This window comes from Carassius carassius, chromosome 26, assembly GCF_963082965.1.
Source record: "Carassius carassius chromosome 26, fCarCar2.1, whole genome shotgun sequence".
Lineage (NCBI taxonomy): Eukaryota > Metazoa > Chordata > Actinopteri > Cypriniformes > Cyprinidae > Carassius > Carassius carassius.
Window position 1 is genome coordinate 18,142,253 of NC_081780.1, and position 16,013 is coordinate 18,158,265.

The 16,013-nt window shown below is 35.8% G+C and overlaps 1 protein-coding gene and 1 non-coding gene across 2 annotated transcripts in view; one reads left to right on the top strand and one right to left on the bottom strand.

Annotated features, from left to right (window-relative positions):
- Nucleotides 1–16,013, top strand: part of LOC132105929 (kinesin-like protein KIF21A) — a 44,275-nt gene that overhangs the window by 13,831 nt on the left and 14,431 nt on the right. Inside the window, exons 2-16 of the mRNA XM_059511475.1 lie at nucleotides 4,237–4,459; nucleotides 7,722–7,904; nucleotides 8,261–8,410; nucleotides 9,229–9,360; nucleotides 9,661–9,828; nucleotides 10,448–10,563; nucleotides 10,670–10,865; nucleotides 11,587–11,776; nucleotides 12,525–12,588; nucleotides 12,678–12,878; nucleotides 13,336–13,383; nucleotides 14,271–14,346; nucleotides 14,463–14,565; nucleotides 14,727–14,915; nucleotides 15,757–15,956. Coding sequence (XP_059367458.1) covers nucleotides 4,237–4,459; nucleotides 7,722–7,904; nucleotides 8,261–8,410; nucleotides 9,229–9,360; nucleotides 9,661–9,828; nucleotides 10,448–10,563; nucleotides 10,670–10,865; nucleotides 11,587–11,776; nucleotides 12,525–12,588; nucleotides 12,678–12,878; nucleotides 13,336–13,383; nucleotides 14,271–14,346; nucleotides 14,463–14,565; nucleotides 14,727–14,915; nucleotides 15,757–15,956 — 2,239 coding nt within the window. The remainder of the gene's footprint in view (nucleotides 1–4,236; nucleotides 4,460–7,721; nucleotides 7,905–8,260; nucleotides 8,411–9,228; nucleotides 9,361–9,660; nucleotides 9,829–10,447; nucleotides 10,564–10,669; nucleotides 10,866–11,586; nucleotides 11,777–12,524; nucleotides 12,589–12,677; nucleotides 12,879–13,335; nucleotides 13,384–14,270; nucleotides 14,347–14,462; nucleotides 14,566–14,726; nucleotides 14,916–15,756; nucleotides 15,957–16,013) is intronic.
- Nucleotides 12,258–12,332, bottom strand: trnaa-agc (transfer RNA alanine (anticodon AGC)). Its single transcript has one exon. It is a non-coding gene; the product is annotated as a tRNA-Ala (tRNA).

Below are 16,013 nucleotides of genomic sequence, written 5' to 3' on the forward strand. Positions count from 1 at the left end.
GAGCGAATAGAAGCTTGCAGCTGGAAAATCATGTTCGGGGGTTAAAAACAGAGTAGCACAGTTTATGCTCATAATAGTACATGAAATCTGCATATGAATATTTTCATGAAAAATTTTGAACTTTTGTGCAACAAAGGTAAATAAAAAGCAAAGGTAAATAACATAACTGAAAGAGCTTTCAGCTTTACTGGATACTAACATTTCTTTCAGACACTAATGCATTGAATCCTAGTCTCTCTAGAATGAGCAATCTTGCCAGGGTGAGCTCTTTGTATTGCATATAAAATACTGAACTACAGTTTTCTGAAAACCTTCATTCAATATTCAACTAAATGTTGTATTCCCTTTTATGTAAAAAAAAAAAAATATATATATATATATATTAGTGCTGTCAACGTTAACGCGTTAACGCATGCGATTAATTTTTGTCTGGTTTAACGTGTCAAAATATTTAACGCAATTAACGCAGCATCCATATTTTCTGCCATCCGTTGGCTAGCTTTACATTATATGATCACGCTCTTATTCATTTAAATGCTTTTAAACATTTCAAGCACGGCAAGACAAAAGAGAATGCGCTGTCTGTGAATGCCCTTATGTGACACACACACACACACACACACAATGCATAGACAGGGCGCCAGAATCCTGTTCTCTTAAGCGCTTGAACTAACAATAAACATCCCAAAGTGCCAGTTTTGTCGATTATCCTCATAAGAGCAATCTTAAATGATTTATATAAAGTCTAAAATGAACAAAAAGAGTTGTGAGAGAATGAAGCGAGATCCATAGACAGTATATAAACGGTGAGATCCGCGTGTCTGTCTGCTCTTAAAGGGACAGCAGCCAATAAAGCTTTCTGTCAGTAAAGTTAAAGAACAAAGGGAACAGAGAAAATGACTCGCTGCTCTTGACTAAATAACTTTTGTAGCTTTAATAAGGATTAACTATTTAATTTATAGTTTATGCAGTGCAGACTGCATATAACTTTGATAACTTTATTAAATATCTGTATATTTCCTAACTGTTAAGACAGGAAGGGCAGGAGTAAACATTACATTTATTATGGGTTTATGTTAGCATTGTTTTAAGTTTACTTAAATTAAAAACTGTTATATTTTTGAAGCCTAATAATAAATGTAAAAAAAAAATCAGTAGCTGTATTAATATCAGTAATACTGGCCTTCATTCATAAAAAGATGTCATTTAAACAAGTATTTAAAATATACTGTCTTTGTTGTTTCTACATTAATTTGATTAACTGTGAAATTATTACATAAAAAAAAATATTAAAAACGTACAAAAACATTTCTTTTTTTATTGCGATTAATTGTGATTAATCACAGAAAAAATGTGTGATTAATCTAGTTAAAGTTTTTAATCGATTGACAGCACTAATATATATATATATATGATGGACTGTGGCTACTGATTTGTGCGGTGGCCCAGCAGTGCACATCACAACAGAATCTCCACAACATAATGGAAACAAGCCACAACACAATGAAAATTAGCACACAACAAAATTAGCACAACACAATGGAAACAAGCTGAAACACAACAACATTAGCACAGTACAACTTAAGTAAGCAATAACACAACTAAATTAGCAAAACACAATGGAAACAAGCCACAACACAACAAAGTTAGCACAACACAAAAGAAACACGTGGCAAAACAACAGAAACAAGTCGCAACACAACGGAAGCCAGTCACAACACAATGGAAACAAGCCAAAACACAACAAAATTAGCTCAACACAATGGAAACAAGCTACAACACAAACAAAATTATCACAACTCAAAGGAAACCAGTCGCAACACAACAGAAACCAGTCGTAACACAACGGAAACCAGTCACAACACAATGGAAACAAGTCAAAACACAACAAAATTAGCACAACACAATTGAAACAAGCCACAACACAACAAAATTAGCCCAACACAAAGAAAACACGTGGCAAAACAACAGAAACAAGTCGCAACACAACAGAAATCACTCACAACACAATTGAAACAAGCCAAAACACAACAAAGTAGGACAGCACAATGGAAACAAGCTACAACACAAACAAAATTATCACAACTCAAAGCAAACCAGTCGCAACGCCACAGAAACCTGTCGCAAAACAATGGAAACCAGTCACAACACAATGGAAACAAGCCAAAACACAACAAAATTACCAAAACACAAAGGAAACACGTGGCAAAACAACGGAAACCAGTCGCAACACAACGGAAGCCAGTCACAACACAATGGAAACAAGCCAAAACACAACAAAATTAGCTCAACACAATGGAAACAAGCTACAACACAAACAAAATTATCACAACTCAAAGGAAACCAGTCGCAACACAACAGAAACCAGTCGTAACACAACGGAAACCAGTCACAACACAATGGAAACAAGTCAAAACACAACAAAATTAGCACAACACAATTGAAACAAGCCACAACACAACAAAATTAGCCCAACACAAAGAAAACACGTGGCAAAACAACAGAAACAAGTCGCAACACAACAGAAATCACTCACAACACAATTGAAACAAGCCAAAACACAACAAAGTAGGACAGCACAATGGAAACAAGCTACAACACAAACAAAATTATCACAACTCAAAGCAAACCAGTCGCAACGCCACAGAAACCTGTCGCAACACAACGGAAACCAGTCACAACACAATGGAAACAAGCCAAAACACAGCAAAATGAGCACAACACAATGGAAACAAGCTACAACACAAACAAAATTAGCACAGCTCAAAGGAAACCAGTCACAACACAACAGAAACAAGCCAAAACACAACAGAAACAAGCCAAAACACAACTAAATTAGTACAACAAAGTGGATACAAACCACAACACAACAGAAACGTCGCAAAACAATGAAATCAGCACAACATAACAGAAACAAGATGTAACACAACGGAAACAAGTCGTAGCACAGCAGAAACAAGCCACAACACAACAAAATAAGTCCTATGGATTGTGTTGTGGTGATTTTGTCGTGCTGTGCACTAATGGACCACCGTTTGCCTTCAGTTTTTTACAGATAAAAAAAAATGGATAAATCTTTTCTTTAACATTTAGTTAACATGTCTAGAACATTTTATTGTTATTATTTTTTGTTAATTTACTATCAATTATAATAACTAAAAACTAATAACATCATTTCAAAATATTGTTGTTTTCATATTAAAGTCATATTTCTTGCACAAAAATATATCATCTAGTTTTACATGACATTTATTTTAACCCTCTCACTGACCACTTCTCTTTTGTCACTTGCCACTTGCATTTCATTAATTATTTAATTCTGAAACATTGCAAGTTCTGCAACTATAATCATTTACTTTCACATACTTGGTAATGTGTGTTGGGAGTACATCTACAATATGTGAATCTATGTATGGATTTTTGTAATTCATTTTCAATAAATCATCTTGGTGGACTAAAAGGATGCTTTGTGCTCTTAATTTTGTATCCATTAGTAAATAAATCGGAAATTCAAGTTTTCCTGTGATACGCCTTCTTCAAAAATCATTGGAATAAAGGCTAAAAAAAGTGAAAGGCAGAGCAGCAGGTTGTGTTGGAGTAAAAGTTTAAATAATGAAAACAGAAAACGTGAGTAAATGAATCCCAGGGTGTGACTGTTTACGTATCGTGTTGCCAGAGCTTCCTCTCTCGCTCTCCTCTAACAGAGAACGTCTGTGTTCATGAACGAACTCAGGATTGGAGTGTTTTGGCACTTTCCACGAATACAGTATTCTTGACCTTTTTAAATCATAAGAGACTTATATATATATATATATATATATATATATATATATATATATATATAGAGAGAGAGAGAGAGAGAGAGAGAGAGAGAGAGAGAGAGAGAGAGATTTGTTAGATAAACCATAATGTAACATAACTATTAGCTTTTAAACAAATCAAAATCTTTTATCGACTGTTAAAATAGGAATTTTGACCTGTCCCACCTCCAAGATCCTGACTCTCTTCATATATCATATATCAAATCAATTATATCAATAAATATCAAATATTAGATTATTAGAATATAGAATATAACAACTTTTCAACTGTCATACAACAATTCGCCATTATGTTCATTCAAAAATATTTGTTAACAGTTTTTTATTTTATTTATCTTAACACTATTTTAAGATAAAAACATTTATTCAGATTCATAATTTTCCTCTTTAACACAAACATTCTCTATTTTTCCAGGATTCGTCCACAGTTGGCAAAGGAAAAGATAGAGGGATGTCACATCTGCACGTTCGTGACCCCTGGGGAGCCCCAGGTTGTTCTGGGAAAGGACAAGCCCTTCACGTTTGACTATGTTTTTGACATGGACTCGCAGCAGGACAATATCTACAGCAACTGCACTGAGAAACTCATTGAAGGCTGTTTTGAAGGATATAATGCCACTATCTTCGCCTATGGACAGGTAAGACTGTAAAATCCCAAGAAACCAATTCAGTCAACACTGAACATGTTTATGTTTTCAGCCCAAAACTTTCTTATCCAGGTGTTTTCCATTTCAGCCAAGGATTTCATTAGTATTACTGGAATTATTATTGAATTAAACAGGGCTGTCGCAAGGGGGGTGCGAGGCTATAGTAACGAACACAACTTTAACAAACATCCGATTGTGATGCCGTGCTCACTGACATGCTTGCGCATGAATCACGGTCACGCACACGCTCGTAAGGATCTACTGCACAATAATAAAAAAGAACATTTCAAACAGCACTTAGAGGCAGTTGAACTCTTCGTATGAAGTAGTAATCTTTACACTTTTTGAAAATCAGTAATTTTACACATGATAAAAACACGCACTTGCTTGTAAAATACTTATGAATTCAGCAGCCATAAAAAAAAATGTACAGTAGCCCACCCTAATAACAATTTGTCTTTATTCGAATTATTGCTCTTAACAGACCTGTGTGTTTTGTATCACTAGTGTAGTGTCCGTTCTCGTAGCATATAAGCATTGGTCGCGTGAGGCGCCCCTTTTTTGGCTCGTGCTGTTCCGTAGTTTATTAAAAGTTTATTCATTCTGAACGTGTCGCATGTCCATATTGCACCAACATGTGACATTGCACTCCCTTGGGTCTGCATGTGTGAAGTCGATTGGATGAACGTTCTCAACATCATTAAAATGCAAACAAACAGAGAGACTGACAGACACACAGAGATTCCTGCCTTGATTAGGGAGAAGAATATGTTCAGCCCCTCCCTCTGAAGCTTCGAATATTCTGTGTTGATTAATCAAATTGGTATTCGGACCAGCCCTAAAGGCTATCAAAAATCACGGTTGAAAAACTTTAATGTCACCACCTTTCGCAGTTACCAACAACTTCAATCTAGTAAGTAGATGAACTTTCCTGTTTGGTGGGATGATGTTTAAAGGGGTCATATGATGCGATTTCAAGTTTTCCTTTCTCTTCGGAGTGTTACAAGCTGTTTGTGAATAGATAAGATACCTAAAGTTGCAAAGAGTAAAGTCTTAAACCCAAAGAGATATTCTTTATAAAAGTTAAGGCTAGTCCACATCCCCTAAAACGCCTCATTTAAACACACCCCTACATGTCTACGTCACAATGTGGGAAGATTTGCATAACGCCACCAAAAAGTTCAAGCAAAGAAAGAAGTCACAACTTTATTGTTGCTGCCACTGCCACCACCATGTTGTGAAGACGCTGTGTGTGTCGTTCCTTTCAAAAGAGGGAACAACTAGAAATCAGTGGTTAAGTTGTATTTACAGCACTTCCAGAACAGTGCAGACATGGTTTTAAGTTTATGCAGTGCAATAAAATGTGTAAATAGACAGTAAACGTCATTATAACCCGTAATTATGTCTCCACTGGATGCAAAAAAATGCCTTGTTTATATTTGGTTTTAATGTTTTTGTCTTGTCGCACCAGTCATGACAGTATGTTAAGGGGCCTAACATTTCATACACTTCATACACGTCATACACTTGAGGAATTCGGCCAATCACAGCGCACTGGATAGCTGGACAATCAGAGCACACCTCGCTTTTCAGAACGATGAGCTTTGTAAAAATCGATGTGTTTCAGAAAGGCAGGGCATAGAGGAGAAACAATAATGTACAGTATGTGGAAAACAATGTGTTTTTTTAAACCTTAAACTGCATAAAAACATTTAAATACACCAAATACATAAAATAATGTTCTTTTTAGCGACGTCATATGACCCCTTTCATTTCCCTAACAACACATTTACTGCCATTTAGCCACTTGTTAGCTTAGCCAAGTAAAGTTTCACGTAAAAGCCTTAAAAAAAAATAACAAGGGACTATTTTTGTTTTATTTTATATTTTAGAATAAAACATAAAAATATCTCGAGCTTGTGTTAACCACAGATTTTATATCAGGCATTTAACCAAATAACCATTCAATAATTTATTGACTTTGTTTCTGGGTTTTGGTCTGCAAAATTACCTCACAATTTACCATTGGACACATTATCACTGGAAAAATAAATTAAGCTATTTGATAGTTATTAATTGAAAAACAAGCAGCCTCAAATAGCTTTCATTGTAGTAGTATTTTTTTGTTTGTAGATGCATGCACGCTACACATCAAGCAAAGCAAACAAACCATGAAACTTCTGACAAGACCTGAAAGATGGACAATTTCAGACATGCTGCTTTTTTTTGTAATCTAAATTGTTTAATCCCCTTAGTCCTAATGCGTTTTTGTTTTTTTATCTCCAACAGAGGGTAGTGTATTACATCTTAAGTTCTTTCTTTGAAAAATGATAGAAAAAAAATAAAAGTCTCACCTCTTCGTCAGCCTTTTCTGGCTTTGTTAATTCTCCCTGTGTTGTTCATTGGGTGATGTGCGCTCAAGCCCTGTGTGTCATTCCTCTGTGTGTCTATGGTGACCGAGACCCCAAACCTCTTTTGTATGGACTGTCACCCCTGTCCACCCCCCCACCCCCCGTTACCTCAGCTGAAAGACAATGTCTCTGCTTCACATTTACCACACATACAAACAGCACAGGCAGGTTTTTCACAGGTTTTTTGAGCAAGACTAGGTTTGTTTTAACACTAAATGAGTCTTGACTCATTTGAAAAATGTAATTTTCCCCATTGACTTTCAACAGCATATTATTATTATTATTATTATTATTATTACTATTATTATTATTATGCATTTAGCAGACGCTTTTATCCAAAGCGACTCACAGTGCATTCAGGCTAACAGTTTTTACCTAACATTGTGTTCCCTGGGAATCGAACCCACAACCTTACGCTGCTATCGCAATGCTCTACCACAGGGTTCCTCAAATCTTGCCCTGGGGGGTCCATGCGCTGCAGAGTTTAGCTACAGCTCTGATCAAACTCACCTACCTGTGATTTTCTAATGATCCTGAAGATACTGATTAGCATGCTCAGGTGGGTTTGATTAGGGTTAGAGCTAAACTCTGCAGAAAAGTGGATTTCGTGGGCCAGATTTGAGGATCCCTGCTCCTAGCACTTGAGCCACAGGAACACTGAATTTATTTTCCTTGGTAATTGACAGCATGTTTCAGGAGATGTCCAAAAACTTTGTATTGGAAATTATCTGAAATATTCATTTAATTTACAATAAGGAACTTTGAAACACATTACAAGTTAGCTACGGATTTCCTCTGTTTGAGTGGACTTGTTTTCCTCACATCCTCCTGAATCTTTCCAGACCGGTTCGGGAAAGACTTACAGCATGGGTACGGGCTTTGACGTGAACATCAATGATGAGGAGTTGGGAATTATTCCACGGGCGGTCAGCCACCTCTTCAGGGGCATCAAGGAGCGCAGACAGGCCGCCACAGAACAAGGGCGACCCGTACCTGAGTTTAAGATCAACGCCCAGTTCTTAGAGGTAAAAAACAACCTTAATAATTTCACTTTGTAGTTTGGTTTCATCTGAGCTCAAGAAACTACCATTAGTGAACTTTCAACTGACAGATGTGTTATTTCCGGTCTTAATGGAAGTGAAGATGTTGAGTCATCTCTCCATATCAGCACTGAGGTTTAAATGTATCCTCTGATAAGTGTAACACAGCTGCTGTTCTTCTGCAAAGGGTTGTGTTGACAGCGTGCCACAAATGTAACACGCCTGTCGTAACTTTGGCAGACGTTGGAGAAGTTAGCATACATGTCTGAGCTTGGCTAATTAATTACTTAACCACTCCTGCATATTTTCAGCTGACTAAACTGCAGTGTTTTGTTTCATAGTTGTACAATGAGGAGGTTCTTGACCTGTTTGACTCCACTCGAGATATGGAGGCCCGCAAGCAGAGATCCAACGTTAAGATCCATGAGGATGCCAATGGAGGGATTTACACAGTGGGAGTCACAACACGAATTGTTAGCTCAGAAGAAGAGGTTGGTTTTACACTAGGGTTTAAGGACGTATCTTAAGCCTTTTTGCATTTGCTAAAATGTATATTTTTTTTAATTACATAAATTTAATGAGTTTTCCCCAATAAAACATATCAAATAATTAGTGCTGTCAACTCGATTAATTGTGATCAATCGCATCCATTTAAGAAATATATGTGTTATATATTTATGTATTTTTATAATATAAATATGAAAATATGTATACATGTAAATATTTATTAAATATATACATAAGTATACACAGTAAACACATATATTATGTAAACACAAACTTTTATTTTGGATGCAATTAATCATGATTACTCGATTTGACAGCACTAAAAATAATGCCTTTGATGGTTTTTTTCTTATTGAAAAAGTGCAGTGATATAAAAATAATTATGTTTATCTATGAACGTATTTTTTTTATTTTCTTTTTCTTTTTTTCAGTTGTTTTGAATAAAAGTTATGTTTATTATATTTATTTAATGAATTTTGTCCATTTTTAATACAAATCAATTAGTCAGTTGTATGGTTTATGTTTTCCAGATTTATATTAAAAAAAGTTTTTAAATTATACATATTAAAAAAAAACTGATCTGTTGTTTATAAGTTTACTTTTCACAAAAATAATGTCTTTTTTGTCTTCATCAAGTCTCTAAGATTTATGTTTTTGTAAAGCTGATCAGTTTTTGTCAAATTTAAATTACCTGTCCGTCCATCATCATTGGTCTATATGTTCCGTCATTGTCAGTCATGCTCAGGAGAGATGAATTATCTCATTGCCAATTACCCAGAATTCTCCTCTCTGTGTCTTTCAGATGATGCAGTGTCTCAGATTGGGTGCTATGTCCCGCTCCACCGCCAGCACTCAGATGAATGTCCAGAGCTCACGCTCTCATGCCATCTTCACCATCCACCTGTGCCAAGTTCGCGTCTGCGCCTCAGACAATGTACGTGGCTTCACCTGGCTATCAAATCAGATCACGCCGTCACACAGCTGTGAAAGAGTGTCTGTTATACTGTTTGGTCTTCAAATCAGAATTGAGTTGCCTTGAAAGTGTCTCCACTGAATATTAGACATATGTTTAAATCTGTTTTGAAAAAAATATATTTTCAGATTTGATTGATAACAAACTTCAGTAAAATAGTAGTTTAAGATAAGTGTGTTAGCCTTGTATTATTGGGCTATTTAGGAAGAATGGCTTTTAATGTACTATAACGCTCATCAGATTTGAATTGTTTTCTTTCAGGACACGGAGAACGATAACAGACTGGTGAATGGCTCCTCAGAAATGAATGAGTTTGAGACGCTAACAGCTAAGTTTCACTTTGTGGATTTAGCCGGCTCCGAGCGACTGAAGAGAACAGGGGCCACAGGGGACCGAGCCAAAGAGGGCATCTCTATCAACTGTGGACTGGTAGGAAAAGAAGAGGAAAATGGGCAGTTCATAAATGCTAAAATACTCACAGTTTCTCAAGTATAGCTGCAAGACACTTCCGTCGGATAAAATTGCTTGGTAACCTTTTCTGTCTGAAGTCATGTCCAATTTTACAGTTTAACATAAAATTAAATAATAATAAAGTAATAAGTTAAAGAATGAATTATCAATAAAATAGTACACACACACACATTGCTATTTTTATATTTTAAATATATTTTATATAACATAAATTATTTACATATAAATATATATACTTGTAAATATATGTAAATGTTTTCAATATATATATATATATATATATATATATATATATATATATATATATATATATATATGTGTTAGTATTTCTATGTATTTTGTAAACAAAAATCTTTTATTTATGGTGTGATCATGATTATCTTTTACAGCACTAATATATATATATATATATATATATATATATATATATATAGGCATGTTTACTGGAGTAAAAAGGACATAATTTTCAATTTCTCAGTGGAAAATTCCTTTAATACGAGACCTTTACTGTACATTTGGTCTGTATTACCTTTGATAACTGATAACTAATAACTGTGTCTGTCTTGTGGTGGTAAAGTTAGCTCTTGGCAATGTGATCAGTGCTCTGGGTGACAGGAGCAAACGCTCCACACATGTGCCTTACCGTGACTCCAAACTCACTCGCCTGCTTCAAGATTCCTTAGGAGGAAACAGGTGAGCATCTGTACATTTTTTCCATTTTTAGACATTTTATTATTAGATATTACACGTATTTGTGCAGTTTTCTTTTTAAACATTGGCTCTCTTTTGTGACGTACAGCCAGACCATGATGATCGCCTGCATCAGTCCATCAGATAGAGACTTCATGGAGACCCTTAACACGCTAAAATATGCAAACCGTGCTCGCAACATCAAGAACAAAGTGATGGTGAACCAGGACAAGGCCAGTCAACAGATCAGCGCTCTGAGAACAGAGATCGCTCGCCTGCAAATGGAGCTCATGGAGTACAAAACGGTTTGTGCACCATCTCTGTTTGTTTCAAGTTTGTGTCAAAATATGATTTTCACAATGATATCTCTGACAAGATTTTTTTATATATAATATAATAAAATAACTTTTCTTAATTTTAGTAAATTTATAATTTTTTACATTATTTTAATTTGAGTTAAATTGCTTATAACAATAGAATATAATATAAGTAATTCCAGCAAGTTGCGAGAAAGGAGCAAGTTTAAACTAGACGGACATATAAGGGAAAAGGTGTAGGGAAACCATTTATTACACAACATTTCACCACATAAATAATGAAGGCAATGCAAGAAAATGTTTTAAAATCTTACCAGTTTGTTAGTTCTCTTATAAACCATTACAGCATACAAAACAATCGTAGCAAAATAGCCACAGCTGGGTTTGAATGAAACAAGAGCGAGTCCGCGATACCAGGATGACATAATTAAATAATTGTACACCATTTTGAAAGGAGTTTTAATATCCTATTACCGGTAGCTAAACAAATGCAAAGATTCCACCAAGAAAACTGTTCCTAGCAAGAGTACAGAGCCAACTTCAGTTACCTGGATGAGCCTGTGTTATTAGCGTTTACCGAAAGTTATCGAGGGATAACATACCTCGGAATGTCACAGTTGACCAATCAGAATCAAGTATTCCACAGAGCGTCTAATAATATAATATAATATGTTACATTATTACATATATTTTTTTGTTTTTTTTACAGGGTAAGCGTATGGTTGGTGAGGACGGTCTGGAAAGCATCAATGATATGGTGCATGAGAATTCCATGCTGCAGACAGAAAACAATAACCTGCGTGTACGAGTGAAGGCAATGCAGGAAACCATTGATGCCCAGAGAGCCAGACTCACCCAGCTACTTAGCGACCAGGCCAACCAGACCCTCGCCAGAGCAGGTACAGACAATGACCTATAAAGAAAATAGCAAATATTTCAGATATTAAGTAATAATAATGCTTATACATAGCAAGGGAAGTTAAAATGAAACAATTGTGCTATATGTATATATGTATATATGTTCATGTATATAGTTATATCTAGATATATGTACATTTTATTTATGGTAAATATAAGTGTATAAATAACCTAGTCCTAGACTGCAACCCAGTTTTTTGTTTCATCTCGTTTTTTTGTTTGTTTTATTAAAATACATTATTATAATTATTCTGTATGTTTAATGTTTACAACCAGAAAATATTTTAAAAGGGCTAAGCGGACCCTTTTGCATGTTTTGTTTTGTTTTCAGACACATTTCGGAAATGGTTGCAAACTTTTTAGTAAAAGGGTTGAATACTCATTTCCATTTATCCATTTAGTAGACGCTTTTATCCAAAGCGACTTACAGTGCATTCAGGCTATACATTTTTTACCAGTATGTGTGTTCCCTGGGAATCGAACCCACAACATTTTGCATTGCTAATGCAATGCTCTACCACTGAGCCACAGGAACACATAAATACAGGAATGCTAAGAAAATTAAAAAATTGGACGAAATTATGATTCACTTGAATAGATTAATTGTTACTTATCTAGATGGATTAAGATCTCCTAGACACAAGAGGGATCAATTCATATCATCTCTAAAATACATTAATGTGATGTTTTTACACACCCAGCTGAATTTTCTTTGACTTTTGACTGCAGGTGAAGGGAATGAAGAGATCGGAAACATGATCCATAATTACATCAAAGAGATTGAGGAGCTCAGGTAATGTATGCAAGCACAATGCACCCGTATGTCAGAAGTTCTTAAAACCTCTCTATATGTGTAATGTTTGTGTATTTTGTGGTCTTCAGGGCAAAGCTACTAGAGAGTGAGGCTGTAAATGAAAACCTCCGGAAGAACCTGTCCCGTGTCTCCACCCGCTCTTCATATTACGGTCCAAACTCTGTTACCCCCAGCCTCCTTGCACCTGAAAAAGATGCCACAGACATCATTGAAATGGCAAAGAAAGACCTGGAGAAACTGAAGAAAAAGGAAAGGAAGAAAAAGAAGAGGTAAGCTACTGATATTGATGCTTAACCATGCAGCTGAGGAACAAGAAACTCAGATTTCCTTTTTATCCCTGGACAAAGGATGGCGTGCTTTTATGTATTTGTCCATATATCCTTAATGTTTAATCCTTATTTTACAAAATGATTTAAAACTAAATATAAGTAAAGTATAAAATGCCACAGTTTAAGCTTAACACAAGAGTCCATTGGTTGTTTGAGAGTGTAAATATTTTATTTTGTCATTTGCAATGATTCATGACGATGGGAGTATAGTCACTGCTAAGTTTTGTTCACATCAGATTCTTTTATTCATTACAAAAAAAAAAAAAAAACAAGTAAAAAAAAAAGGAAAAATTTGGACGTATTCATGCTCCTCACGTGTTCTTCTCTGCCGTCATCTTCGGCACCGTGGTTCCCCTTACTCTCACTCATCTCCACCAAACCCCCCTCACTCTTGAAGACTCCAGCAGATGGAGGAAGGTGCTCATGAAGATCTTGAGGGAGTCAGGTTGGAGAATGTCATTAAATGTAGATACTCCACTAACTGTAGTCAACACACCATGGAAAATTTGACCCATTGTACTGCCCTCTTCTTTACTCTAATATAACACTTTAAACATCAACGGTTCAAGAGCTTAGTCTTTATGAACATTTCAAACCTAGTGAGCTCCCTTTGTGTCTAGTATCTACATAGCAACTCAAATAGTTATCTTCAGGTTAAGCAGCGCATGGTAAAGTTTGACATTAGCATGTTGCTAAGCTAACACACAGTAACTAGAGACATAATAGATAACACATAGTCTACAATTACTGGGTCAAATAGTCCATTTGCAGCTATGTTTCTAGAATCTTAGCTATAACGGTAACTAATACTTCAATATCACTAAGTTATCATTAGCATGTTGCTAGGCTAATGTTTTGATGCTTTACTAAGCATAAAGATACATAGCACACACAAATAGATGTCTTGTTACAATGTGGGATATTGGATTGCCTTATCTCTATGAGATACTGCCTTCAGTTTGAGTCAAAAGAATGTGTCTTAGAAAGGGTTTGAAACAAAGCTTTAGAGTCGTTTATCAAAATCTCTTTCATTAAATCAGGTTTTATTCTGGTAGCTCTTTAAGATGTGTCATCAACTCACGTTCATGTTGATCTCAATATATGATGCTTTAGAGTTTTCTATGGAGTTTAACAGTGTAATAGGCTCAACTAATTTACTAACATGGAATTTTTTTATCATTTATTAATAGATCTTAGAAGTTATTTGTGAAATCTAAACATTTTTGGACACCACTTCAACAATTTGTTGGGGTGTTTATGTAAATGTAGGGTTTTTTTTTATTATTGAGTTTGACATAATAGGTTTAATTATATTGTACTGATGTCATGCAGTGTCATAAAGGAGGAGGGGCCAGATAATGAGCAGGATAAAGAGGCCTCTGAGAGAGCCAATGAGGAGCCAGAAGTGGTAAGTTTATCACTCTCCTGTGTGTACATGTAAAGATATGCTGCTCTTGATTATTTACAGTCTCTGCGATTCTGTGAGACCAAAATTTGCTTTTAATAATACCAATACACTTACAGGATGGGAGCGATCATGATGAAGGTGAGGAAGCCGAGGGTGATGAAGAGGAGGATGAGATGGAAGTGGACAGCTCTGATGAGTTGGACTCAGAGGAGGAAAAAGGTACAATGCTTTCATTTATTCTGTGATGTCTCAGATCTTATCTATCTATCTATCTATCTATCTATCTATCTATCTATCTATCTATCTATCTATCTATCTATCTATCTATCTATTTTCTGTTGAGGTTTAAACTTTAATTCTGTGCATTTGTGTGTTGACAGAGGACTTCCAGGCAGATCTGGCCAACATCACGTGTGAGATTGCCATCAAACAGCGGCTGATCGATGAACTGGAGAACAGTCAGAGACGTCTGCACACCCTCAAACAACAGTATGAGCAGAAACTCATGATGCTGCAGAGCAAAATCAGAGACACACAGCTGGAGAGAGACCGTGTGCTGCAAAACATGGGTACGATACACACAGTTTTTCTGACAGGATTATTTTATTTATGAGAAAATAACACCATTCACTGATGCGTTCAGGTCGCACACACTCACGATTGTAGGCTTTGTCTGATATAAAATGCGCAACTGCCCTCATGTTTTGCCGCAAATGGCAATTGCGAGTAAATTTGCTTTCATCTTTGCAGGGCTGTGATATGAAGAGTATACAAAGTAACATATCTATAGCAATAGTGTGAAAGTGCGTAGCACATAACATGCACAATACCAGTATAAACAAGGATATCTATTGGTATAATATGTGTCACATGACTAAACTTGTGTCATCGTTTTCAAAAGCCTCCGTTTTCACAGTCCACTTTACAACGCGAAAACAGCGTTTTCAAATTGATCCACTTTGGAGAGCGTTTTCAAATGGCTCCGTTGTCCTTGATTAAAAACGCCATCTCAGTGTGGACGAAAGGCCAAAACGGAGATAATAAGATGTGTTTTCAACTGAAAATTTATTAGTGTGGACATGGCCAAAGTTTCTTGTAAATTGCACAGCTTAACTGTCACAGAAAGTCACAACACTACTACTTAAAAGGGACCAATTCTCACTATTAGTTGCTTATTAGCATGCATATTCATTGCCTATTGGCTGTTTATTATTACTAAAGCACATATTCTACATAACCATATTCTGCATCCCTAATCCTAACCAATAACTTAACAAAACTACTAAAAAGCAGCAAGTTAGAAGTTTACTGAGGCAAATGTCATAGTTAATGGGTTGTCAATGGTGAGAATTTGACCTTAAAATAAAGTGACGCCTAAAAGTCCAAATTTATTTTCACATTTCTGTGCAGGCTCAGTGGAGTCATGTACAGAGGAGAAAGCAAAGAAGATAAAGTCTGAATACGAGAAGAGGTTAAACTCCATGAACAAGGAGTTGCAGAAACTGCAGTCTGCACGGAAGGAACACGCACGCCTTCTGAAGAACCAGTCACAGTACGAGAAACAGCTGAAGAAGCTACAGCAGGAAGTTACTGAGATGAAGAAGACCAAGGTAGGCTTGTTTGTGTGTGGGGCCATTTACACTTACAGTAGCAACAGTGTCTAATCA